Source organism: Myotis daubentonii, chromosome 4 (assembly GCF_963259705.1).
Source record: "Myotis daubentonii chromosome 4, mMyoDau2.1, whole genome shotgun sequence".
NCBI lineage: Eukaryota > Metazoa > Chordata > Mammalia > Chiroptera > Vespertilionidae > Myotis > Myotis daubentonii.
In genome coordinates this window covers 36,650,991-36,678,831 of record NC_081843.1, presented here as the reverse complement: position 1 = coordinate 36,678,831, position 27,841 = coordinate 36,650,991, and the positions used below count along the sequence as shown (strand labels likewise).

Below are 27,841 nucleotides of genomic sequence, written 5' to 3'. Positions count from 1 at the left end.
TGTCTCTGTCTCTGTCTCTGTCTCTGTCTCTTTCTTTCTCTCAGCTCATTTGAGATATCATTCACATACTATATAATTCAGCCATTTAAAATGTACAATTCTATCATTTTTACAACCTAGTGTCTTTCAACAGATAAATAAATAAATAAATGTGGCATATGTAGATAGATGATGGATAGATGATAGATAGATAGATAGATAGATAGATAGATATAGATAGAAAATAGATAGATAGAATCGATATTTTTCAACCATAAAAAGGAAGAAAATCTTGCCATTTGCAACAAGAAGGATGGACTTTGAGGGCATTATGCTAAGTGAAATAAGTCAGACAGAAAAAGACAAATACTGTAGGACCTCACTTATATGTGGAATCTAAAAAAATACCCAAACTCATAGAAAAACAAGAAATGATTTGTGTTTATCAGAGGCAGAGTTTGAGGGTGGGAGTTTTAATTGAAGGTGCTCAAAAGATACAAACTCTCTGTTGTAAGATAAACAAGAGTGTAGATTCTTAAAGTTCTAATCACACAGAAAGAAAAATATTTTTAACTATGTACAGTGATTTATGTTAACTAAACTTATTATGGTCATTATTCCACAATATATGTATATCTAGTCATTATGCTGTATACCTTAAACTATGCCAATTATAACTCAATGAAATGGAAAAATCGTTTTTAGTACATTCAGAGATATGTGCAGCCATCATTATATTACCTAGAACAATAGCGGCCTGGTGCACAACATTCATGCACTGGGGGGAGTCCCTCAGCCCGACCTGTGCCCTCTCACAGTCCAGGACCCCTAGGGGGATGTATGCCTGCCACGGAGGTGGTAGAGGCTCCCGCCACCGCCGCCGCTGCACTCCCCAGCCATGAGCCCAGCTTCTGACTGAGCAGTGCTCCCCCTGTGGGAGCACACTGACCACTAGGGGGGCAGCTCCTGCATTGAGTGTCTGCCCCCTGGTGGTCAGTGCATGTCATAGTGACGGGTCATTCTGCCATTCAGTCAATTTGCATACAGTAGGTCCTTGGGTTACATTGGAGATCTGTTCCAACGGCGTGAAGTCACGTGATTTTCGCTGTAAGTTGGAACCCACCTACATAAGCACCTATGTCACTCACATACACAGCATTAATGAAGTGAAACATAAAAAAAATTTAAAAGAAAGATAACAATTCCTGACCTTTACTTGTGGCAAATAAATAATAAAAAACATAAAGCACATATGCACATATGTCGAAATGATGGAACTTTTTTTTAAATAAATGAATGGGAGATGGCGATGTAACCACAAAATGACATATGTCGAGTCCAACATAACTAGAGGACTATCTGCATTAAGGTTTTATTATATAGGATTTTTTTAAAAATTAAATCTTTATTGTTCAGATTATTACACTTGTTCCTCTTTTTCTCCCCGTAGCTCCCCTCCACCGGGTTCCCACCCCACCCTCCACCCTCACCCCCCCCACACACACACTGTCTTCATCCATAGGTGCACGATTTTTGTTCAGTCTCTTCCCGCATCCCCGACACCTCTTCCCCCGCCAAGAGTAGTCAGTCCACTCCCTTTCTATGCCCCTGATTCTATTATAATCACCAGTTTATTCTGTTCATCAGATTATTTATTCCCTTGATTTTTAGATTCACTTGTTGATAGATGCGTATTTGTTGTTCATAATTTGTTTTTTTTGTTTTTTTTTATATATTTTATTGATTTTTTACAGAGAGGAAGGGAGAGAGATAGAGAGTTAGAAACATCGATGAGAGAGAAACATAGATCAGCTGCCTCCTGCACATCTCCTACTGAGGATATGCCCGCAACCCAGATACATGCCCTTGACCGAAATCGAACCTGGGACCTTTCAGTCCGCAGGCCGACGCTCTATCCACTGAGCCAAACCGGTTTCGGCATGTTGTTCATAATTTGTATCTTTACCTTTTTCTTCTTCTTCCTCTTCTTAAAGGATACCTATCAGCATTTCATATAATACTGGTTTGGTGGTGATGAACTCCTTTAGCTTTTCCTTATCTGTGAAGCTCTTTATCTGACCTCCAATTCTGAATGATAGCTTTGCTGGATAAAGTAATCTTGGTTGTAGGTTCTTGGTATTCATCACTTTGAATATTTCTTGCCACTCCCTTCTGGCCTGCAAAGTTTCTGTTGAGAAATCAGCTGACAGTCGTATGGGTAGTCCCTTGTAGGTAACTGACTGTTTTTCTCTTGCTGCTTTTAAGAGTCTCTCTTTGTCTTTTGCTCTTGGCATTTTAATTATGATGTGTCTTGGTGTGGTCCTCTTTGGATTCCTTTTGTTTGGGGTTCTCTGCGCTTCCTGGACTTGTAAGTCTATTTCTTTCATCAGGTAGGGAAAGTTTTCTGTCATTATTTCTTCAAATAGATTTTCAATACCTTGCTCTCTCTCTTCTTCTGGCACCCCTATAATTTGGATGTTGGTACACTTGAAGCTGTCCCAGAGGCTCCTTACACTATCTTCATATTTTTGGATTCTTTTTTCATTTTGCTTTTCCGGTTGGGTGTTTTTTGCTTCTTCGTATTTCAAATCTTTGACTTGATTCTTGCGATCCTCTAGTCTGCTGTTGGGAGTCTGTATAATATTCTTTATTTCAGTCAGTGTATGCTTAATTTCTAGTTGGTCCTTTATCACAACCTCGAGGGTCTCACTAGATTTCTTGAGGGTCTCATTAAGTTTATCGGCGGTTTCTAGAAAATTCTTGAAAAACCTTAAAAGTGTGGTTTTGAACTCTATATCCAGTACTTTGCTTCCCTCCATTTCTGTCATTTGTGTCCTGTTTCTTTGTCTCCACATTTTTTTATGCTTCGCTGTGTCGATAGAGTGGCTTTTTGTGCTAGGTGTCCTATAAGGCCCAGTGGCTCAGCCTCCCCAATTACCTGAGGTAGACACTCTTGGTACACCCCCTTGTGGGCTTTGTGCACAGTCTTGTTGTAGTTAAGCCTTGATTGTTGTAGGATCACTGGGAGGAATTGACCTCCAGGCCAATTGGCTGTAAGAAACAGCTGTGTCAGCAGTGGGAGAACTTGTGTCCTGGAGACACCCCTTCAGGGCAAGACTTGCTTCAGTGGGGCTTTGGTGCTCACTGAATCTGCCCCCTAAGTGTGTCCTTTATGGATCCGAGGACCTGCAATCTGGATGGTCCCACTCTGACCACCGGGCTCCTGGATCTCTAAGGAGGTGCTAACCTAGCCTCTGCCTGAGGCTATCCAGTAGAAGCCAGCTGTGACACAATGCAAGTTGCCCTGGGACCTTGGGCCAGCTGCAGTTTGTTAGGTAATTATCAGATTACAAAGGGCCAGGCCTTTCATAAGCAAAAGCCTCTGTGCACGGCTTGGGCTGGGCGGGGTCCCAGGGGATCAACAGGGTGGAGCGAGCAGCTATGGCTGCTCTCAGTCCTGCCCTCAGAGGCCCTGCTTCTCAGGGTCCCGGCACCCCCGAGGGAAAGCTGCCCTGGAGTGCCGACCGATGCCAGACAGTCCAGTTTCTCCCGTATGAGTCTGGCTCCCCAGAGACTCGCCCGGAACTGGAGCTCAGAGCTTGAGACTCCCTCCCGATTGAAAAAGACAACCGTGTCCTCAGCCGCCAGCCCTCTCCACATGTGCCTCTGTACCTCTGTATTTTACTTCCACACCGCATCTCCTCTGAGTCTCGGTATGCTTTTCTCTTTCCTTATAGTTGTAGAATTTCCACTCAGCAAGCCTTCCTGTGGTTCTGGATGATGTCTGTTCCGTCATTTAGTTGTATTTTTGAAGTAGTTGTGCGAGGCAGCAATCTCCAGTGTTTACCTATGCCACCATCTTGGTTTCTCCTATTATATAGGATTTTTGTCAACTTAGATATATGGTACTTTTTAACATTAACATTCCACTACCCTTAGCTCAAAGCAACCTCTAATCTACTTTCTGTCTCTGTAAATTTGCCTATGCTGGACACTTCATATAAATAGAATCACATATGTGGATTTTTGTTGCTGGCTTTTAAAAATTTAGTATAATGTTTTCAAGGTTTATCCATGTTGTAGTATGTATCAGTATTTTATATTTATTATGACCCAATAATATTCCATTGTATGAACATTATGTTTATTCATTCATCAGTTAATGAGCATTTTGGTTGTTTCTACCTTTTGGCTCTTGTGAATAATGCTGCTGTAAACATTCTGTACACTTTTTTGTGATACCCTATTTCAATTTTGGGGGAGTTCGTTTGGTTTTAATTCTTCCACTCAGGGGTGGAATTGCTAAATACTATATTAATCTGTGTTTACCTTATCAAGGAACTGCTAAACTTTATTCTACAGTAGTGACACCATTTTACATCCCCATCAGTAATGTATGAAGGTTTGAATTTCTCCACACCCTCACCAACACTTGGTTGACATTTTTCTATCTTTTTAATTATAGCCATTCTAGTGGGTATGAAGTGGTATCTCATTGTGGTTTTTATTTGCATTTCTCTAATGACTAACGATGTTGAGGAACTTTTGATATATTTGTTGGCCATCTTTGGATCTTCTTTAGATAAATTTCTATTCAAATGCTTTGTCCATTTACATTTGAGTTGTCTGTCATTTTGTTGTTGAGCTGTAAGAATTCTTTATATATTCTAGATAAAAATTCCTCATCAGATATGAGTTCAGAATTTTTCACCTATTCTGTAGGCGTCTTTTCTTTTTCTTTGTGCCTTTGAAGCACAAAATTTTTCATTTTGATAATCTATAATTTATGTATTTTTTTCTTTTATTGCCTGAGGTTTGGGTGTCATGTATAAGATCCATTGTCAAAAAAAAAAGATCCATTATCAAATATGTCATAAATAGTTATCACTTGGGCCAGGGATTGAACCTGCAATCAAGGCACATGCCCTTGACCAGGAATCAAACCCATAAGCCTTTGGTCTGAGGGCCCACACACTAACCACTGAGAAAAACTGGCCAGGGCATATCTATTTTTTTTTTTTGCATCAGTTCCTATAGTTGTATCTTTCTAGAAATTTGTCCATTTTATCTAAGTTATCTTATTTATTGGCATACAGTTGTTAATAATATCCCCTTATAGTTTTTTAATTGTTTAATGTCAGTAATAATCTCCCCTTTTTCATTTCTGATGCCAGAAGTTTGGATCTTTTTTTTTTCTTGGTCAATTTACCTAAATGTCTTCAAAGAATCATCTTTTGATTTCATTAATCTTCTCTATTGTTTTGTATTCTTTATTGTATTAGTTTCTTTCTTATCTGTTTCATTGCTTCCTCCTGCTTGCTTTTGGTTTTGTTTGCTCTTTTTTTCAGTGTATTAAGGAGAAAAGTTTGGTTCTTGATTTGAGATCATTGTTCTCTTTAAATGTAGACATTTATAGCCATAAATTTCTCTCTGAGCACTGCTTTTGCTACGTCCATAAATTTTGGCATGCTTTCTCTTAATTTTTATTTATCTCAAAGTATTTCCTAATTGCCCTTTTGATTTTTTTAGGACCCATGGATTATTTAGAAGGGTATTTTTAAATTTCCACATAGCAGTGAGTTTCCTAGTTTTCTTTGTTATTAATATCTAATTTCATTCCACTATGGTTGAAAGATGTACTCTGTATTCTTTCTATCCTAGCTACAAATTCATTTTTTCAAAATATACTTTTGTTAATATTTATATTATTATACAATGCATATTTCCTATAAAATTTTCAGAATTGTTTTAAAAGACAAAGAAGAAACAAGACTCGCCTATAATTAAACTCTCAGATACAATCATTGTTGACATTTTAGTGTCTAGTGTTCCACTGTGTCCATGCATGTGTATCTGACTACTATTTCTAGAACAGGGTGATTAATTAAATAAATCAGACTCTGCTCTGATTTAGATAAAAGACAAAGCCATTCAGGGATGTAATCCTGTTCCTTTAGTCACCCAAAAGATGGGGAAGGGGACATGATCTCACTGCTATAGTGATAGCCCGTCTGTGTGGACTTGCCCATGCTCAGCCACGGGCTTGGAAGTCTGAGCAAAGGGCATAGAGGGACTGGCTCCTGGTTGAGAAGCCTGGTGTCTTTTATTCTCCTCATTGGTAGAGAAAATTATAAGTGCTCCCAGTACATTTCGTATTTTCATTGTGCTTTCTTTTTTCTTGCAGCACTCTTTCCATTCCTTGGCCCAGTATTTGAAGCATTTAATATTTTCCTGTTCCCAAAAAGTGTGACTGATTTTTTCAAAAAGTCTGTAAAAAGAATGAAAGAAAATCGCCTCCAAGATAAACAAAAGGTAAAATCTGGTGGTGGTTACATGAGTGTGTTCACGCTTTGATAATTTATTGAGCTGGATACTTATGATTTGTGCACCTCTCTTTTTTTAGGTAGATAAAGGACTGTAGGTTTACAGGAGGAAAGTTCTAACATTTTGGGGGGAATGAAGAAGGTGGAGGTCAGGAAAGGAAATAAAAAATGAGTCAGAGAGACATTGTCTAAAATGTAATATAATAATAGGCACAAAGGTCAGTATATCACTGCATGAATATTATTGAGTTGAAAAGTTTTCCACTTCCCTTCAGTAAATTATCAAAGTATAAAAATTGCTTTTAAAATTTGTTTTCCTGGTATAATTCCCCAGAGTTAAAATTGGCAAAGAATCACATCAATTCCAAGCCTCTTATTTTACACATTCTGCAGTGGAAGTTCCCAGCAGGCCCCTGGGGGAGTGCTCTATGTACAAGTGAAGCCTGCTCAGGGACTGGAGAGGGCAGTAGTCTTCTCTGGGCATTGACGTTGCAAATTGGCTAACCCAGCTTTGCCTTCATGGGCCTGGAGGCCAGCACAAGAATGTCTGCAGGCCATGGGGATAGCATTAGGTACCCCGGAATTGCACTGAATGTTGTGGAGAGTTCTGAGATGGTGGCACTTGAAGCTGCTCACAGAAAAGCTGCCAATGAACTCTTCAAATATCAGGAGATTCATCTATATGGCCATTCATTAAGAATTAAGTCTAGGAGAAACTAAGATGGTGGCATAGGTAAATATCGGGAAATTGCTGCCTCCCACAACAACTTAAAAATAAAATGAAAAGACAAAACGGACATCATCCAGAACTACAGGAAGGCTGGCTGAGTGGAAATTCTACAACTAGAAGGAAAGAAAAGCACGCTGAGAGCCAGAGGAGCTGCGGAAGTGAAGTGCAGAGGTACGGAGGCTCGAGCGTGGAAAGGGGCTGGCACCTGAGGACAAGACTGTCTTTTTGAATCGGGAGGGAGTCACAAGATCCCGAATGCTCTGAACTCCGGTTCCGGGAAGTCTCTGGGGACTCAGGATTCATACAGGGAGAAACTGGACTGTCTGGCAGCAGGCAGAACTCTGAACTTGAGGGCGGCTTTCCCTCAGAGGTGCTTGCAGCAATTATCAGGACACTGAGACGCGCGGCCCCTTAGGGCAGGGCTGAGAATCCGCCATAGCTGCTTGCTCCACCCTTTGATTCCCTGAGACCCCGCCCCACCCAGGCTGCGGCAGAGGCTTTTGCATATGAATGCCCCCGCCCTTTGCAACCTGAAAATTACCTAACAAACTGCAGCAGGGCCCGACAGACCCAGAACTTCCAAGAGAAGGCCCAAGGCCCCACAGCAGCTTGCATTGTTTCGCATCAGGGCACCTCCAAACTCCAAAAAAGGAAGGGGAATCTGCAGTTCTCTTCGCAGCTCCTGCCGGGTAACCTCAGGCAGAGGCTAAATTAGCACCTCCTTAGATCCAAGAGCCAGTGTACCCAGTGGTCAGAGGGGGACCATCTGGATTACAACTCCTCAGATCCATAAGGGACACACTCAGGGTGCAGACTCAGTGAGCACCAAAGCCCCACTGAAGCAAGTCTTGCCCTGAAGGGGTGTCTCCAGGACACAAGTTCTCCCACTGCTGACACAGCTGTTTCTTACAGCCAATTGGCCTGGAGGTCAATTCCTCCCAGTGATCCTACAACAGTCAAGGCTTAACTACAACAAGACTGTGCACAAAGCCCACAAGGGGGTGCACCAAGAGTGTCCACCTCAGGTAACTGGGGAGGCTGAGCCACTGGGCCCTACAGGACACCTAGCACACAAAACCACTCTACCAACACGAAAGCATAAAAAATGCGGAGAGAAAGAAACAGGTCACAAATGACAGAAATGGAGGAAAGCAAACGACTGGATGTAGAGTTCAAAACCACGGTTATAAGATTTTTCAAGAATTTTATGGAAACCGCCGATAAATTTAGTGAGACCGTGGAGGATATGAAAAAAGACCAACTAGAAATTAAGCATACACTGACTGAAATAAAGAATACTATACAGAGATCCAACAGCAGACAAGAGGATCCCAAGAATCAAGTCAAAGATTTGAAATACAAAGAAACAAAAAATCCCCAACCGAAAAAGAAAAAAGATTCCAAAAATATGAAGATAGTGTGAGGAGCCTCTGGGACAACTTCAAGCGTACCAACATCAGAATTATAGGGGTACCAGAAGAAGAGAGAGGGCAAGATATTGAAAACCTATTTCAAGAAATAATGACAGAAAACTTCCCCTACCTGGTCAAAGAAATAGACTTACAAGTCCAGGAAGCGCAGAGAACCCCAAACAAAAGGAACCCAAAGAGGACCACACCAAGACACATCATAATTAAAATGCCAAGAGCAAAAGACAAAGAGAGAATCTTCAAAGCAGCAAGAGAAAGACAGTCAGTTACCTACAAGGGAGTACCCATACGACTGTCAGCTGATTTCTCAACAGAAACCATGCAGGCCAGAAGAGAGTGGCAAGAAATATTCAAAGTGATGAATAGCTAGAACCTGCAACCAAGATTACTTTATCCAGCAAAGCTATCATTCAGAATAGAAGGTCAGATAAAGAGCTTCACGGATAAGAAAAAGCTAAAAGAGTTCATCACCACCAAACCAGCATTATATGAAATGCTGAAAGGTATTCTTTAAGAAGAGGAAGAAGAAAAAGGAACTCTTACCATTTGCCACAACATGGGTGGAACTGGAGAGTGGATAAATACCACATGATCTCACTCATTTGTGGAATATAATGAACAACATAAACTGATGAACAAGGACTGATCCAGAGACGGAGAGGCATTTATTGGACTGTTGGGCCTTGGAGGGAAGGTAGGGGAGGGTGGGGTAAGGGGGAAAGATCAACCAAAGGACTTATATGCAAGCATATAGGCCTAACCAATGGACACGGACAACGGGGGGGTGAGAGTACGGGGAGGGGGGGGGGTAACATGGGGATAAGGACACATATATAATATCTTAATCAATAAAAAATATATATATATATATAAAAGAATTAAGTCTAGCCCTGACTGGTTTGGCTCAGTGGATAGAACGTCTGCCTGCGGACTGAGGGGTCCCATGTTCGACTCCAGTTAAGGGCATGTATCTTGGTTGCGGGCACATCCCTAGTGGGGGGTGTGCAGGAGGCAGCTGATCGATGTTTCTGGCTCTCTGTTCCTCTCCCTTCCTCTCTGTAGAAAATCAAAAAAAATATTAAAAAAATAATTAACTGTAGAGAGAAAGAAAGGTTTGAGGTCAGGGACATTTTTGTGAGCATGTAGGCATGACAGGAGAGGGAGCAGGTAGTTCTTTGGCTATGTTCAAAGTAAAAGAAGCTGAAGATCAGAGAGAGTGAGGACCAAAAAGCAGCTGGGCATGATGGCTGGATCTTCTTCAGGTAAACACCCTGCTCTCCAGGATTTGTAGCTGGATGTTTTTATTCACTGATAACTCAAACAACACTAGGCACACTTCCGGATTTAAAGGGGCCATCTTATCAGGAAAGAAATTTAGTATTGCACTTTTTTGTTGTTGTTAATCCTTACCTGAGGATATTTTCCCATTGATTTTTAGGGAGAGAGGAAAGGAGAGGGAAAGACAGAGAAACATTGATGTGAGAAAAATACAACGATTGGTTGCCTCTTACACAAGCCCGGACCAGGGCCTGGGCCGGGGATGAGCCTGCAACCAAGTTTTGTGCCCTTGGCCAGAATCAAACTCGGGACCCTTTGATCTGCAGGCCGACACTCTATGTACTGAGCCAAACCAGCTAGGGCTACTATTGCACTCTTGATTTATTTCTAACATTGAAATTTTTCCTTCTGCTTCCAGCACCGAGTGGATTTACTTCAGCTGATGATTAACTCTCAGAATTCCAAAGAAACAGACTCCCATAAAGGTAAACAAGGCATGCTTCGGAGGGCCAGTGATGGGGAGGCTTAGAGGTAGTTGACGACATTAACTTGGAACACTTGGTTAAAATTGTGTTCACTAGCTTAATCTACTGTCAAGTTTTCTTTTTCATTTGTAATAAATAAGTAACTTGTGGGGAAGCCTTTGAGATTAAGTAAATATTCTGTTCCTCTTCAAACTTTCACCTACTAGTTTTATCATCTATGGATGGTTTTCAACCAGGGGTGGGCAAACTTTTTGACTTGAGGGCCACAGTGGGTTCTTAAACTGGACCAGAGGGCCGGAACAAAAGCATGGATGCAGTGATTGTGTGAACTAACATAAATTCAAAGTAAACATCATTACATAAAAGGGTACGGTCTTTTTTTTTTTTTTTTAGTTTTATTCACTTCAAACAGGCCGAATCCGGCCCACGGGCAGTAGTTTGCCCACGGCTGGATTAGTCATTATTACTATGATGGTTGCAAAATTATGACATTTTAATTCCATCATTTCTTCTACATTTATGAATTGACTAGAGGCCTGGTGCACAAAATTCATGCATGGGTAGGGTCCCTAGGCCTGGCCAGCGATCAGGGCTGATCGGGGCCTTACTTCCCTGGCTGCTGGCCAGGACCTTCCTTCGTTCCCCGCTGCCCCCTGGTGGTCAGCATATATCATAGCAAGAGGGTGAACTCCTGGTCAGTCGAATTCCTGAGGGGACAATTTGCATTTTAGCTTTTTATTATATAGGATGTTTCATTGTAAAGTTTATTCTGTTCTCTCCCATTCATTATTTATTTATTTATGTCAATATGATCTTATATATTATAAATTTACTCTCTTACATCTTTTTTTGTGTGATCAAATTCTTTTAGGTTTGTTCACTGGAGCTCCTTTAAGTGGGCTCTGGGTTTCTTCTTTCTTTCATTTTAATATTTTATTTTTCCAATATACTTTTTTAGGGTAATTTTAGATTCACATTCTACAGAAGGTACAGAGACTTAATATGCCACCTCCCTCTACCTATACACAGATTCCTCGACTATCAAAATCCCTCACAGGTGTGGATCATTTGTTATAATTAGTGAACGTATAATAACACATGATTACCACACAAAGTTCATAGTTTACATAAGGGTTCACTCTTGGTATTATACATTCTAGGGTTTTGAGGAATGTATAATGGCATATACTAGTATACAGTGTCCAGTATCATTTTTACCTATCATTTAAAAAAAATATGTTCTTATTGATTTCAGAGAGAAGGGAGAAGGAGAGATAAATAGAAACATCAATGATGAGAATCATCTATCGGCTGCTTCCTGCACACCCCCTACTGGGGATCAAGGTTGCAACCCAGGCATGTGCCCTGAGCAAAAATTGAACCATGATCTCCTGGTTCATAAGTCAATGCTCAACCATTGAGCCACACCAGCTGGGCTTTACCTATCATTGCTTTTGTGTGCACTTCCTTGCTTCCTGGCGTGAAAAAATTCTAGGTTTCTCTTTATTCCCCCTGATCAAGTCTTGAATCAGTGATTTCTCAAGGAGCTTTGGTCACTTTAGTAAGAAGTGATATTTAGAAACCAATATCTATCATCTGGGAATGCTCATTCCTACTAGGGCTTTTTTTCTTCTAGATCTCCTTAGTGGACAAACCTAATAATGGTCTTGCCCTAACCGGTTTGGCTCAGGGGATAGAGCATCTGTCTTCGGACTCAAAGGTCCCAGGATCGATTCCAGTCAAGGGCATGTACCTTGGTTGCGGGCACATACCCATTAGGGAGTGTGCAGGAGGCAGCTGATCGATGTTTCTCTCTCATCAATGTTTCTAACTCTCTATCTCTCTCCCTTCCTCTCTGTAAAAAAATCAATAAATTATTTTTTTTAAAAAAAGATGGTCTACTTTCATTTTTTTTTTTGCTCATATCTGTCCAATTTTCCAGACATTTATTGAATGGACTATTTTTACTTCCTTGTATGTTCTTGTCTCCTTTGTCATACGTTAATTGACCATATCAGTCTGGGTTCCCTATTCTGTTCCATTGATCTATATCTGTTTTTATGCCAATACTATGCTGCTTTGATCACTATAGTCCTGTAGTATAGCTTGATATTAGGTAGTGTGATACCTCCAACTTTGTTCTTTCCCAAGATTGCTATCTTTTGTGGTTTCATATAAATTTTAGGGTTTTTTCTTCTAGTTCTGAAAATCATCTCATCTCTTGACAGTTCATACTGCGATTCAGTAGTTTTTGTATGGGATTTAAGATTCTGCATTTCTAATAATCTTCCAGATACTGTTGATGATGCTGGTCTATGGACAATACTTAGAGTAACCATATTTTATCTGTACCCAGTATCATTCTCTTAAGTTTCTGCAAACATTTTTGAATGAAAGATCCTTTAATTTTGCCCTGCATAAGCCTTAGTGCAAAGTCTCTTAAAAATTATCCAGGGCCAAGAGGAACCAAGATGGTGGCATAGGTAAACACCGGAAATTGCTGTCTCCCACAACAACTTCAAAAATACAACTAAAAGACAAAACGGACATCATCCAGAACCACAGGAAGGCTGGCTGAGTGGAAATTCTACAACTAGAAGGAAAGAAAAAGCACACTGAGACTCAGAGGAGGTGCCGAAGTAAAGTGCAGAGGTACGGAGGTGCACATGGCAAGGGCTGGCAACTGTGGACACGGCTGTCTTTTTGAATCGGGAGGGAGTCACAAGCCCCCGACTGCTCTGAACTCCAGTTCCGGGAAGTCTCTGGGGACCCAGACTCATACGGGGAGAAACTAGACTGAGATGTGGGGCCTCTTAGGGCAGGGCTGAGGATCAGCCATAGCTGTTTGCTCCACCCTGTTGATGCCCTGAGACCCGACCCCACCCAAGCTGTGACAGAGGCTTTTGCATATGAATGCCCTGGCCCTTTGCAAACTGAAAATTACCTAACAAACTGCAGCTGGGCCAGACAGACTCAGAACTTCTAAGAGAAGGTCCAAAGCCCCACAGCAGCTTGCATTGCTTCACAGCTGGGCCTCATCTGGGCACCTCCAAACCCCAAACAAGGAAGGGGAATCTGCAGATCTCTTTGTAGCTCCTGCTGGGTAGCCTCAGGCAGAGGCTAAATTAGCACCTCCTTAGATCCAAGAGCCAGTGTACCCAGTGGTCAGAGTGGGATCATCCAGATTACAACTCCTCAGATCCATAAGGGACACACTCAGGGTGCAGACTCAGTGAGCACCAAAGAGCTACTGAAGCAAGTCTTGCCCAAGAAGGGTGTCTTCAGCACAAAAGTTCTCCCACTGTAGACACAGCTGATTCTCACAGCCAATTGGCCTGGAGGCCAATTCCTCCCAGTGATACCTACAACAATCAAGGCTTAACTACAACAAGACTGTGCACAAAGCCCACAAAGGGGTGCACCAAGAGTGTCCACCTCAGGTAATAGGGGAGGCTGAGCCACTGGGCCCTATAGGACACCTAGCACACAAAGCCACTCTACCAACACAGGTAAGCATAAAAAATGCGGAGACAAAGAAACAGATCACAAATGACAGACATGGAGGAAAGCAAACTACTGGACATAGAGTTCAAAACCACGGTTATAAGGTTTTTCAAGAGTTTTCTAGAAACCGCCGATAAATTTAGTGAGACCCTGGAGGACATGAAAAAAGACCAACTAGAAATTAAGCATACTGAAATAAAAAATATTATACAGAGGCCCAACAGCAGACAAGAGGATCCCAAGAATCAAGTCAAAGATTTGAAATATGAAGAAGCAAAAAATACCCAACCAGAAAAGCATAAAGAAAAAAGAATCCAAAAATATGAAGATATTGTAAGGAGCCTCTGGGACAACTTCAAGCACACCAACATCCAAATTATGGGGGTGCCAGAAGAAGAGAGAGGGCAAGATATTGAAAACCTATTTCAAGAAATAATGACAGAGTACTTCCCCTACCTGGTGAAAGAAATAGACTTACAAGTCCAGGATGCACAGAGAACCCCAAACAAAAGGAATCCAAAGAGGAACAAACCAAGACACATCATAATTAAAATGCCAAGGGCAAAAGAGAAAGAGAGAATCTTTTTTTTTAATTTTATTTTATTGCTTACAGTCTTACAAAGGGTATTACATATGTGTCCCTTTTTTCCCCCCGCCCTTGACAATCCCCTGGCCTCCCCTACCCCCCAGTGTCTTATGTCCATTGGTTATGCTTATATGCATGCATACAAGTCCTTTGGTTGATCTCTTACACCCCTCCATCCTGCCCCCCACCCCTCCCCGGCCTTCCCGCTACAGTTTGACAATCTGTTTGAGGCTGCTCTGCTTCTGTATCTATTATTGTTCAAAAGTTTATAATGGTCTCTATTATCCATGAATGAGATCATGTGGTATTTTTCCTTCATTGACTGGCTTATTTCACTTAGCATAATGCTCTCCAGTTCCATCCATGCCGTTGCAAATGGTAAGAGTTCCTTCTTTTTTACAGCAGCATAGTATTCCATCGTGTAGATGTACCACCGTTTTCTAATCCATTCATCTACTGATGGGCACTTAGGCTGTTTCCAGATTCTAGCTATGGTGAATTGTGCTGCTATGAACATATGGGTGCATATATCCTTTCTGATTGTTGTTTCTGGTTAATTGGGATATATTCCTAGAAGTGGGATCACAGGGTCAAATGGGAGTTCCATTTTCAGTTTTTTGAGGAAACTCAATACTGTCTTCCATAGTGGCTGCACCAGTCTGCATTCCCACCAGCAGTGCACAAGTGTTCCTTCTTCTCCACATCCTCTCCAGCACTTGTCGTTTGTTGATTTGTTGATGATAGCCAATCTGACAGATGTGAGATGGTACCTCATTGTTGTTTTGATTTGCATCTCTCGGATGATTAGTGACTTTGAGCATGTTTTCATATGTCTCTTGGCTTTCTGAATGTCCTCTTTTGAAAAGTGTCTATTTAGGTCCTTTGCCCATTTTTTGATTGGATTGTTTATCTTCCTTTTGTTAAGTTGTATGAGTTTCCTATAAATTTTGGAGATTAGGCCCTTATCAAATATGACATTGGCAAATATGTTTTCCCACGCAGTGGGTTTTCTCATTGTTTTGTTGATGGTTTCTTTTGCTGTGCAGAAGCTTTTTATTTTGATGTAGTCCCATTTGTTCATTTTCTCTTTAGTTTCAAGTGCCCTAGGAGCTGTATCAGTGAAGAAATTGCTTCGGCATATGTCTGAGATTTTGTTACCTTTGGCTTCTTCTAGAATTTTTATGGTTTCCTGTCGTACATTTAAGTCCTTTATCCATTTTGAGTTTATTTTTGTGTATGGTGTAAGTTGGTGATCCAGTTTCATTCTCTTGCATATATCTGTCCAATTTTCCCAACACCATTTATTGAAGAGACTATCTTGGCTCCATTGTATGTTCTTGCCTCCTTTGTCAAATATTAATTGAGCATATTGGTTCAGGCCGATTTCTGGGCTCTCTATTCTATTCCATTGATCTAAATGCCTGTTCTTGTGCCAGTACCAGGCAGTTTTGAGAACAGTAGCTTTGTAGTACATCTTGATATCTGGTATTGAGATCCCACCTACTTTGTTCTTTTTCAGGATCGCTGCAGCTATTCGGGGTCTTTTTTTATTCCAGATGAATTTTTGGAGAGTTCGTTCTAGATCTGTGAAGTATGCCGTTGGTATTTTAATGGGAAGTGCATTGAATTTATAGTTTGCTTTGGGTAGTACAGACATTTTAATGATGTTGATTCTACCAATCCATGACCACTGTATGTTCTTCCATCTGTTTATGTCTTCCTCTATCTCTTCTTTCAACGTCCTGTAGTTTTCTGAGTAGAGGTCTTTTACCTCTTTAGTTAAGTTTATTCCTAGGTAGCTTAATTATTTTGGTGCGGTGGTGAATGGAATTGTTTTTATAATCTCTCTTTCTGAAAGTTCACTATTGGTGTATAGAAATGCCTCAGATTTCTTGGGGTTAATTTTGTATCCTGCTACATTGCCAAATTCATGTATTTAGTCTAGTAGCTTTTTGATGGAGTCTCTAGGGTTTTGTATGTATAATATCATGTCATCTGCAAATAAGGACAGTTTTACTTCCTCTTTTCCAATTTGGATGCCTTTTATTTCTTCTTCTTCCCTAATTGCGATGGCTAATACTTCCAGTACTATGTTGAACAGGAGTGGTGAGAGTGGGCATCCCTGTCTTGTTCCTGTTCTTAGGGGAAATGGTGTTAGTTTTTGTCCATTGAGTATGATGTTGGCTGTGGGCCTGTCATATATGGCTTTTATTATGTTGAGGTATGATCCTTCTACTCCCGCCTTGCTGAGAGTTTTTATCAAAAATGGGTGTTGGATTTTGTCAAATGCTTTTTCTGCATCAATTGATATGACCATGTGGTTTTTTTCTTTCAATTTGTTTATGTGATGAATCACGTTTATTGATTTGCGGATATTGTACCATCCTTGCATCCCTGGGATGAATCCTACTTGGTCATGGTGTATGATCTTTCTGATGTACTGCTGATCCGATTTGCTAAGATTTTGTTGAGGATTTTAGCATCTATGTTCATGAGGGATATTGGCCTGTAATTCTCTTTCATTGTGTTGTCTTTACCTGGTTTTGGTATTAGGGTGATGCTGGCTTCATAGAATGAGCTTGGAAGTGTTCCTTCCTCTTGAATTTTTTGTAGTAGTCTGAGGAGGATAGGTTTTAGTTCTTCCTTGAATGTTTGGTAAAACGAAAGAGAGTGTCTTAAAAGCAGCAAGAGAAAAACAGTCAGTTACCTACAAGGGAGTACCATAGGACTGTCAGCTGATTTCTCAACAGAAACTATGCAGGCCAGAAGGAAGTGGCAAGAAATATTCAAAGTGATGAATGCCAAGAACCTACAACCAAGATTACTTTATCCAGCAAAGCTATCATTTAGAATTGAAGGTCAGATAAAGAGCTTCACATTTAAGAAAAAGCTAAAGTAGTTCATCACCACCAAACCAGCATTATATGAAATGCTGAAAGGTATTCTTTAAGCAGAGGAAGAAAAAGGTAAAGATAAAAATTATGAACAGCAAATACATATCTATGAACAAGTGAATCTAAAAATCAAGTGAATATAAAATCTGATGAACAGAGTAAACTGGTGAATATAATAGAACCAGGGGCATAGAAAGGGAATGGACTGACAATTCTTGGGGAGAAAGAGGTGTGGGGGTGCAGGAAGAGACTGGACAAAAATTGTACACCTATGGATGAGGAGAGTGGGAGGGGTAAGGACAGAGGGTGGGGTGGGAACTGGGTGAAGGAGAGCTATGGGGGGAAAAAAGAGGAACAACTGTAATAATCTGAACAATAAAGATTTAATTTTTAAAAAATAAATTTAAATTTTAAAAAAAATTATCCATAGCCCTGACCGGTTTGGCTCAGCGGATAGAGTGTCAGCTTGTAGACTGGGAGAGTAGCGGGTGTGATTCTGGTCAAGGGTGCGTGCCTGGGTTGCAGGCTTGGTCCCCAGTGAGGGGCATGCAGGAGGCAGTGGATTGGTGATTCTCTCATCATTAATGTTTCTATCTCTCTCTCCCTCTCCCTTCCTCTCTAAAATCAATAAAAAGATATATTTTTTAAAAATATATATATATATTTTTTAAAAATTATTCAGGTATATTTTATCTAGAATAATTTAAATTTTCCTGGGGGAGAAATCTATCCCATATTACTTATAGCTAAAGTACTTTCAGGATTCTCCAAGGGACAGACTGATAACACTGTGCATGTAACACAAAACGCAATGTCTTAAAATTGTACAGCTATGTTGTGGAGAGAGTGACACAACCAGAAGCAGATGGTGAAGAATAGAATAGACCTGGGTCGGCGGGGGAGCAGATGAAGACATTTTTGCCTTTTTTTTTTGCCTTTTTCTTGCCTTTTTTTGCACTCTCATACACATCAGAGTGCAAAACACTCCCAATTTAAGCTGAATTGTGTTTTCAATTTTTCCTATAAGGGTTTGGGAGTTTCATTTGGATTCCTCATAATCTAAATTGTGATGTTGTACATTGACCTACTTTATAAAATGTCTTTCTTCTCCTTTTAGCTCTGACTGATCTGGAGCTTGTTGCCCAATCTATTATCTTTCTGTTTGCCGGCTATGAGACCACTAGCAGTTCTCTTTCTTTCCTTATGTATTTGCTGGCCACTCACCCCGATGTGCAGCAGAAATTGCACAAGGAGATTGATGCAACGTTTCCCAATAAGGTGAGTGGGTGATACTTGGAGAGCGAGGGAGAAAGTAAAGCCTTATGAAGAATGCCTCCTCACCACTTCCTAGGAGAATTTTTACAAAGAATGTAAGCATCAATTATTTTACTTGTGCTATTTAGGAAGGATGTAAAAAAACAAACAAAGAATATAGGTAATTTTTGTTATTAGAGATATATAAGATCTTTGAAAACAGTGTTAGTCCTGTTGTTTCAGTTATCTGTTATCACAATAATGTCAAATGAAAAAAAAATTTTAAAACCTCAGTGGCAATTAACAATAGGAATTTATTGCTCAAGGGTCTAGATGATTACCTGTGTTACTATTGACTAGACTTACTTTAGTCTGGCTCTTGGCTGATCTAGGCTGGCCTTGGCTAAGCGGCTGGGTGAATCAGCTCCACACAGGATCCACATATCTCCAGACAACTAGCCTGGGTATGTTCTTCTCAGGCAATGACAGAGGGAACGACCAATAAGCCCAAACATATGGGTTCCTTTCAGAACTCTGCTTGCATTACACTTAACCAACATTCCATTGATTTAAAGCATGCACCATGGCCAACACCAGGATCATAATAGGAGGGCACAAAGTTAGATGACTAAGGGCATGGACACAGGAAGGTGTGGAAAACTGGCACTATTACTGGAATCTACCACCTTGGGTAAACTGTGCAATCTAGGAGAAGCCTGGTATACAGAAAAGAACATAGTGTAGGAAATAGAAGACATGAGTTTGAGTCCAGACTGTGGTTTTGGATAGGTCTTAAGAACTCTCCGTGTCATAGGTCCTTCAACTATAAAACAAAGATACATTTTAGGGTCCAACTAAATTAAAGATTATTTTTCTTCTTTGGGTAAGCCTATATTGGAGATCATTTTATTGCAATAAGATGGAAAGGTCACTAAGAAACAGACTAGCTAAAGCATTATGTCCTCCCCTCTTAATAAGAGTAACAATGACAACAACAACACTAATAGCTAACATATACTTCTCACTATATTTGTCCGTTCTAAATGCCTTATATTTATAAATGAATTGAATTTTTTTAAATTATGTATTAAAAATAGTAACAGACTCATAGATAGAGAACAGACTATCAGAGGGAAGGAGGCTTTGAGAGGCTGGGTGAAAAAGGTGAAGAGGTTAAGCAAAAAAACCTAATTGACATAGCCCTAGCCACTTTGGCTCAGTGGACAGAGCTTCAGCCCTCAGACTAAAGGGTTCTGAGTTTGGTTTCTGTCCAGGGCACATACCTTGATTGCAGGCTGGACCATTGCCATGATGTGGAAGCAACCAATCCATGTGTCTCTCTCACATTGATGTTTCTCTGTGTGTGTCTTTCCCCCTCCCTTCCACTCTCTCTAAAAATCAATGGAAAAATATCTTCGGGTGAGGATTAACTAAAAATAAGAAACTCATAGACACAGACAACAGCATGAAGGTTGCCAGAGGAGAATAGGCGTTGGCAGAAGTAGAAGAGAGTATGGGGGGAGGAGGAGAATTAAATGGTGATGAAAGGAGACTTGACTTGGTGTGGTGATCATACAATACAATATACAGATGGAGTATTATAGTATTGTAACTGAACCTATAGAATTTTCTTAACCAATGTCACCCCAATAAATTCAATTTAAAAAAAGTGGTACATTAGTCAGAATAGGCTAAATTTGCCACAACTACAGATTAGCCCTCTATTCTCAGTGGGTTTACATTGCAAAGGATTATTTCCAACTCACATTAACATGTCCAACATGGATTGTTAATGAAGGATGGGAGTGTGACTTTGTGCTCCATAGTTACTCGGAAATATAAGCTAAAAAGGACGCATTTTCTTGTAGCGGCACTTTCTGGAGCACAAAGCCTTCATGTTGGTTGGGGAATAAAGAAGTAGAGTTTGCTCACTGGATTTTCAAGTGTTTTGACTCTGAACTGACATATGTCACCTCAGCTCAGAGCCCATTCTCAAAGCTGGTTCCCCCTAGCTTTAAGTGGGCTGGGAGATGTGGAGACTACATGGATATTGGGTGAGCAGTGATGTCTCTACCAAACAACCCTATGAAGTGTCAACTCTAAATATCTCCATGCAACATATCAGAAAACTGAGAGGTGAAATAATTTTCATACACTAGTCATATAGCTAGTGGTGAAGAAGCCACTAGCCAAACCCTGAACCTCTCCAGTATTGCCTCTTCAATATAACACCAAGTGATACCCACATGTTGCCCACACTGTTTTCAGATATCTGACAAAACTGGAACTCTTTGTGGTAGGAAGAGACAGGCCTCTGGGGCTGGCGAGGCTTGTATGAGATCTTCACAGCTTACAGTCAAACCCTGAACAACAACTAGGAGACTGTTCCAGCAAGGCAGCATGAGGCTGAGTGGGGTTCCACCTCTTCATAACTTCTGCTAGAATGAAATTGTGTGCCCTGCTTTCATTCTTTACAATCACGCCCTTCTTTTGCTATACTTACAGAGTTTTGTTATTTATAGAGTTTCTATTTATATGGTGTTTCTCTCCAAATTATATATATAATCTAAAGGCTTAGTAAGCACGATTTTTCAACTAAACACTGTCAAGTTGGAATTTTGCTCTTTTACACATTCTCTTTGCTTTGTACAGAAGTGTGGCCTCTCTTTTGAAAACAGTGACCTTACCATATTTCAGTTAAGAATATGGGTCATAGTCTATTACTCACATGAGATAAGAAAAAAAAATCACTACATGGTAATGTGAGGAATTTGAGGTCCTGTTTAAGGAGTTGTCCACAACATCCTCCCATAGTCATAACTACTCCACACATCTCAAAGGGCCATTAAGCAGGCCAACGGACATGACAGATATTAAAATGTCTATAAATCCTAAAGTCCTTTATCCAAATAAGTTATTCTTTGGAGCTCCTAACATTTCTATAGAACTACATAGACTGAATTGAAAGTTGATCTCAAATCTCAGTTTATCAAAATCTGTTTCTTTCTTCCCAGGCAACTCCCACCTATGATGCCCTGGCACAGATGGAGTATCTTGACATGGTGATGAATGAATCCCTCAGACTATTCCCAATTGCTGGTAGACTTGAGAGGCTCTGTAAGAAGGATGTGGAAATCAATGGGGTGTTCATTCCCAAAGGGACAGTGGTGATGGTGCCAAGCTTTGTTCTTCACCTAGACCCGACGTACTGGCCAGAGCCAGAGGAGTTCCGTCCTGAAAGGTACTGGACCCCTGGGAAAGGGAACCCACCCTCATCCAGGCTGATTGGACATAATCTGATGTCTTCTAGTATAGATGATATACATGTGGTTGTACAATCATTTATATGTACAGTTTTCTGTTTTTACAAGTTTGTTTTTTCTTATTACAAGAGTAATCATTGTTTGTTGACAAAATTTTACAAACTCTAGACTAGCTACAAGAAAACTGTATCTGTCCATAGTACTAATATCTTAAGATAGGCCTCATTAGTAATGCAATGTATGTCATTATTGACATTTTTCTAAGCATATATAGATATTTAAAATTAAAAGAGTAATATATTTTTTATTTTGAACTGCTTACTTTATTTACCAGTAAACTATAAACAGTGTCCTTTTATATATAACCATCATATATAGGTATGCATACATATAAATATTCATGCAGATGTGACTATATGCTTATGCCATAAATTACTTAATCATTATCTGATTTTAGGAATGTAGGCTTTTTTACTCCTTTAAATTTTTCTGTGTTGTTCTCATTAGCTCTCTGAATTTACCAGCAACGTTCCCACATTCTGTTTGGGGTTTTTTTTTTCACATTGGTGGCCACATCTTTATCATTATTGGGAGAGTGCATTATGGGAACCTGAGAGGTCCTCATCCCTGATGATTTAAGCGGCCCCTGGAGGACAGAGGAGAACACAAGTCACTGGTCTGTCTTTGGCTACAGTCCTGTGTCAGCTTCCTCCTTCTCTCAAAGAAAGTAGCGACTTCCAAAGAAAAGTCATGTGCTCTCTAGACACCCGAAACACCCCCTAGGAGGATCTTTAGCATGTTCTTCTGGAAATTCAGAGCCAAGGCCTAGCTTGAGGCACAGCTTGAACTCTAGAAAGAGCTGATGTTCCCCATTTATTGTATTGATGAGCAAAACTGGAATTAACTATTGAGGGCACTAGCTGGGACCTAGGCTTTCATTAACACAACTATATGATCCCTAATGGCAGGGACCTTCTCTCATTTGCCATGGTGTTCTTAGTTCTAGCTTATTGTCTACACATAGTATTTGGTGAAAGAAGAAGTTAGACGTGACCAAATCCTCTGTTTTCTGGACCAAGGGGCCTCTGTGTTTCCTCCAAGCTCAACCGTTTTTTCTCCCCCCACCCCCACACCCCGTAGCTTCATGAACATGAAACCAGAGACCACTGACTGTACTGCTCTTTTGATCATTAAGTCTTCCACAGAGAGTAACTGCTTACCATGTCAGGAGGTGGGCAAGGCAGTGAGAAATCCAAATGTTAAAAAATGCCAATTATGGAGAAGTTGACACAAAAATATGCAAAATCATTTTCTACAGATACGAGTCTACTTTTAATTCATCTATGCGTGCCCATCACATGTTTACAGCCATCAAAGTATGTCTGCTGCCACATTCACACACCATTACTACCATCCTCCTAATTCCCATATTATTTTAAGGCATACCATCTCTAAATATTCCAATGTTCAAGAAACTTTTAAAAATACATAACCCCAATGCCATGATCACTTTCCCAAATCCACATTTTCCCTTAACATAATCAAATACTGAGGAATCAAATTTGAATAAAAATAGGTCTAACCTTCAAGAAATTTATAGCCTAGTGGAACAGATAGACAAGGGAACCACAGATTTTATTAGAGTAGAGGAGCATCATATGCCCATATGAGTCATCTGATTTAAGCTATTCAATGGGAGAGGGACAGAAGAGGTGAGAGGAAGGGAGGAGAGGAAAGTGGGGAGGGGATGAAGGAAAGGGAAGGGAAGAAAAAATAACAATTCAACTAATGAGAGATATGATTCCTACTTCCTTCCTCCATGAGAATGTGACCAACATGAGTTTGATGGAGGCAGGGACCTACTTTTTCTTCAATTAGTCTCATTTCCTACTTGCCTTTCAGAGTGTAAACATCTCAATACCCTGAATGTAATTTAGAGTTTAAAGATAAATTTTCCGTTAAACAGCATTCATGTCATCTCTTCAATGATACTGTTAGCTCGTATAGGGTATGGGGAATGGAAAGAATCTGTAGCTTACCATTCTTACAGCCACATAACTATAGCAGGATCTCACTGACCACCAGGGTTGGGCAAACTTTTTGACTCGAGGGCCACAATGGGTTCTTAAACTGGACCGGAGGGCTGGAACAAAAGCATGGATGGGGTGTTTGTGTGAACTAATATAAATTCAAGGTAAACATCATTACATAAAAGGGTACAGTCTTTTTTTTTTTTTAGTTTTATTCATTTCAAACGGGCCGAATCCGGCCCGCGGGCAGTAGTTTGCCCACGGCTGGCAAAGGAGTATTCTGTATACTACTTGTAGAGGAGCCTAAGAAGCCCAAACATGTAGCTCTTGCGGTGTTTATGTTTCATTAATTGTTTGCATCTACTGTTATATAACCAGGTTTAGCAAGGAGAACAAGGACAGCATAAATCCTTACATATACACACCCTTTGGAAGTGGACCCAGAAACTGCATCGGAATGAGGTTCGCTCTCATGAACATGAAAATTGCTCTCGTCAGAGTTCTGCAGAACTTCTCCTTCAAACCCTGCAAAGAAACACAGGTCAGATACTTAACCTGTTACCACTCTGTGTGAATGATGCTTGATTGAGAGTTTTTCATAAAATGAGATACATATGCATGAGTGTGCTCATTCATTGTTTAATACTTTGTTCTGTTGGACAGACAATCTATCTGGAGTCACATGTAACCTTTAAGATTCTGGTAGTCTAGAGTGCTAAGCCTGTGTTTTTATAGGGTGCCCCAAACTTCACGCAAGATTTGCGATTGAATTGAGTTGCAAATCTTGTGTGAATTTTGGGACACCCTATATAAATATCCAAGTATAAAGGCCATCTAGAGTCAATATAGTTAGTGTGACACGATCAGGTAGAGTCATTTGAGAAAAGTTTAAATTTGGTTTCAAGTCCACTGGAAGGAAGGGAAAGCGCTGTGCACAGTCCTGAAGTACAATGATAACTGGGTCATGACTTTTGAACAATGCTCTTTTCCACCAGAACTTACAGAAGCTCTTGTGATAGGGTTCTCAATCACTGGTTATACAATGAAATCAGCAGGGATCTTTTAAAAATCCTATGCTGAGGTCATCTCAGATTCTAAAATAATCCATCCTGTGTGGCTTTAAAAGCACCCGGTTTGGTTTTCATGTGCAGCCAAGGTTGATTAAAGCATTTCTGCCTGACGTAAGAACTCCTACAGTCCATGGCCATCCTGGCCACTTGAAACCTGCTTCTAGGAGCCAGGCTGCAATCAAATTGGATTCTTTAGATCCTAATATGAACTCTATGATGTTTTTCTCACTCTCTTCCCTATTCTGTTCTCATTTTTCAAGTGCTAGTTCACTCCCAAAGCCCTTCCAGGAGGCTTCTCGTCTAGTCCAGAGCCCATTATTCCTTTGCCATGTTATTGCTACTGCAGGCTGGTATCATCACTATCCTTCCTAACCGAAAACTTTATCATTAAACCATCCAGTTTGGTACTCTGTGTTTTCTTTGTATCTAAGAATATCCTTAAGTCTAGCACCTCATTTTATTCCTTTCATAAATTCCCAGTAGTGCCTTGCGGTCATTCAGGAAATGCTTAAAGAGTATTTTGCAGTTGATTTGGAGATCATGAATCCACATTTTAAATTATTTAATTTGAAAAATTTAACAAATAACACTTGTAATGTACATTTTCTACATGTGTTGGTCTGTGTGCAGGGGAAATATAGAAGTGCCATTGGAAATGATAAAATAGAAAGGTTTTACATTAACAGGAAGATCTGGAATCTCTCCTCTGAAAAATATAAGCAATAGCTGTCATTGAGTGATAGCAAGCAAGGCCCTATAATAAGGCTTATTTCTAGGACTTGTATATTTATTATGCAGCTCCTTTCCTTAAGTAGGATTCCTCAGAGAAAAGGAGGAGGATGAATATGGTTATCATCTTATTTGTGGCTTTAGGCAGCTATGCAGCAGTCCTGTAAGTGCATACAAAGGGGGTCTTAGCCCTGAGAGGAAGTGGGCCTCCGGCACACCTTGGGGGGGGGGTTGCGGGGTGGGGGGGGGGGTGGGCAGACACTCCCTGAAAGCTCCCAGTCATCTCTGGCTTGTGCTTTTCACGCTCCATGGCAATTTTCTTGCCCTTCAGTCAACTGAGATATGAAGGTTACTGTGTTGGTGGCTCCCTCAACACTGAGAGTGTAACTCGGTGGGAATAGAGCTAAAAATTATTCAAAACACTATTTAGGTCAAAATGCTATTCAAAAGTTCACTATTTACACTGGGAACCAGGAGATGTTAGAAAATAGGCACAATGCTTGACAAATACCTTTTCCCATCATGAAACTAGAAGGCTTCCACTGGGGGAAGTGACTGGACTCTTTAGAAGTGATGGATAATTCAAATAATTAAAATATACAATATGTACTCAGGTTACCTTGCAAATTTCAATATGTACAAAATGAATTCTGTATGGCTTTTCTAAATAGTTTTTCATAATGCCTAAGAATCTGGTTTACATTTTAAAAATTCATTAATTTGCTTAAAATTCAAGCCAAAAACAAGCACAAACCAATGAGTTTGTCTCTGGCCTGGTACAGAATAGATGCTGTAATTGATATTTTCTTAATGAATGTATTGATGAATGCTTTCACTGACCAGTCTCAGACAGCTTACTGAATAAAGAAACAAAGATATATTATGCTAAAAGTAATTTCTATATATTGTAAAGCATTATTTTCCTCAATGTATCTCATCTGCTTTGCTGTTGGTGTTGATAGTGCTTCATTAACTGGTTCTCCTATGCTGTTGAACATTTGCAGATCCCTGTGGAACTAGATTTTCAAGGAATTATTCAACCAAAAAAACCCATTGTTCTAAAGGCTGAGTTGAGAGATGGAACTGTAAGTGGAGCCTGACTTTCCCAAAGGATTTACACTTTGTTCTTCAAGGAAGTCATATCCCCTGACACCAGAGATCTCAGTGTACTTTGTGAATAAAAAAAACAGAAATGAAAATGGGAGTAACTTACTGCACTTGATGGATGACTAGGGAATCTGTACATTCACTTATCTTCTCAGTGTCTATACAGAGTATTACATATTGTGTAATATAAGAGAGGTGACTAAATAAGTAGACCGAGTTTATTGGGTTCTTATAATACTATCTCCATCTATTCCCACTTAGTATCATCTACTTACTTAGTACTAATCATGAATACAAATTTCTCTTTAATTTTATCTACAAACCTTAATGAAAACAAGAATCATTATGGAAATGGCAATAATGACATTTATATCACGTTTTATTTTGAATATTCTATATTGTATATTATATTGAGCAACTCAATAAACATCTCTTCATAATAATATTATCTAATGCTTTCATGCACAGCCAGTGACTAAATGTTTTTAACCATCACAATCACTGGTTGGGTGGGACCTTTTCAGAATTGCAATTTGATATATTAAGATAGATGAGAATAAATCCATTGTGATGTCCCCCATTATTTAGAAAGTACATTCATAATTTAATTCCACCTTTTTTGGAGCACATATTTTTTGTAAGACTCAGCTGAGCGCTTATTATTTTATTATTAGTTTTGATTTAATGTTTTATCTCATCTCCCTTGATAATGCTGGAAGACAGGAAACATGTTTTCTTATATTCTTTGTATGTCATCCTCAAGTCCCAACCCTCTTAACACAATGAACATGGAATAAAAGACAGTTGATTGATCAATTGATTGGGTAGAAAGGCTACAAGCATTCATCAGTTTCAGAAGTGCACAGGTTTCTTCCTTTTCCATCTCTATCTCTCTCCTGCCGTTTCCTTCCCCTCACTTTACTTCCTTCTTTTCCCTTTCCTTCCCTTGCCTCCCCTTCCCTTTCCTTTTTTTCCTTTCTGGATAATTTGGTCCGAAAGCCAAAAGGTTCAGTACAGCATTATTGGCAGACACACACTGCAGGGCAGGGGCAGGGGCAGGGGCAGGGAAGGGAGTCACAGTGGCTCTAACTAGGAGGCTGAGTAGGGTGGAAGGGTATCCACATGGGGAGAATCCTGGTGTGGGTGTGGGAACCCAAACAAGGTGGAAAATGTGTCCAC

General features: G+C 40.1%; 1 protein-coding gene across 1 annotated transcript in view; it reads left to right on the top strand.

The window, feature by feature from the left end:
- Positions 1-27,482, top strand: part of LOC132232295 (cytochrome P450 3A12-like) — a 39,754-nt gene extending 12,272 nt beyond the window's left edge. Inside the window, exons 8-13 of the mRNA XM_059691752.1 lie at positions 6,164-6,291; positions 10,159-10,225; positions 18,327-18,487; positions 21,478-21,704; positions 24,135-24,297; positions 26,560-27,482. Coding sequence (XP_059547735.1) covers positions 6,164-6,291; positions 10,159-10,225; positions 18,327-18,487; positions 21,478-21,704; positions 24,135-24,297; positions 26,560-26,655 — 842 coding nt within the window. The 3' untranslated portion in view covers positions 26,656-27,482. The remainder of the gene's footprint in view (positions 1-6,163; positions 6,292-10,158; positions 10,226-18,326; positions 18,488-21,477; positions 21,705-24,134; positions 24,298-26,559) is intronic.
- The last annotated feature ends 359 nt before the right edge of the window (positions 27,483-27,841 follow it).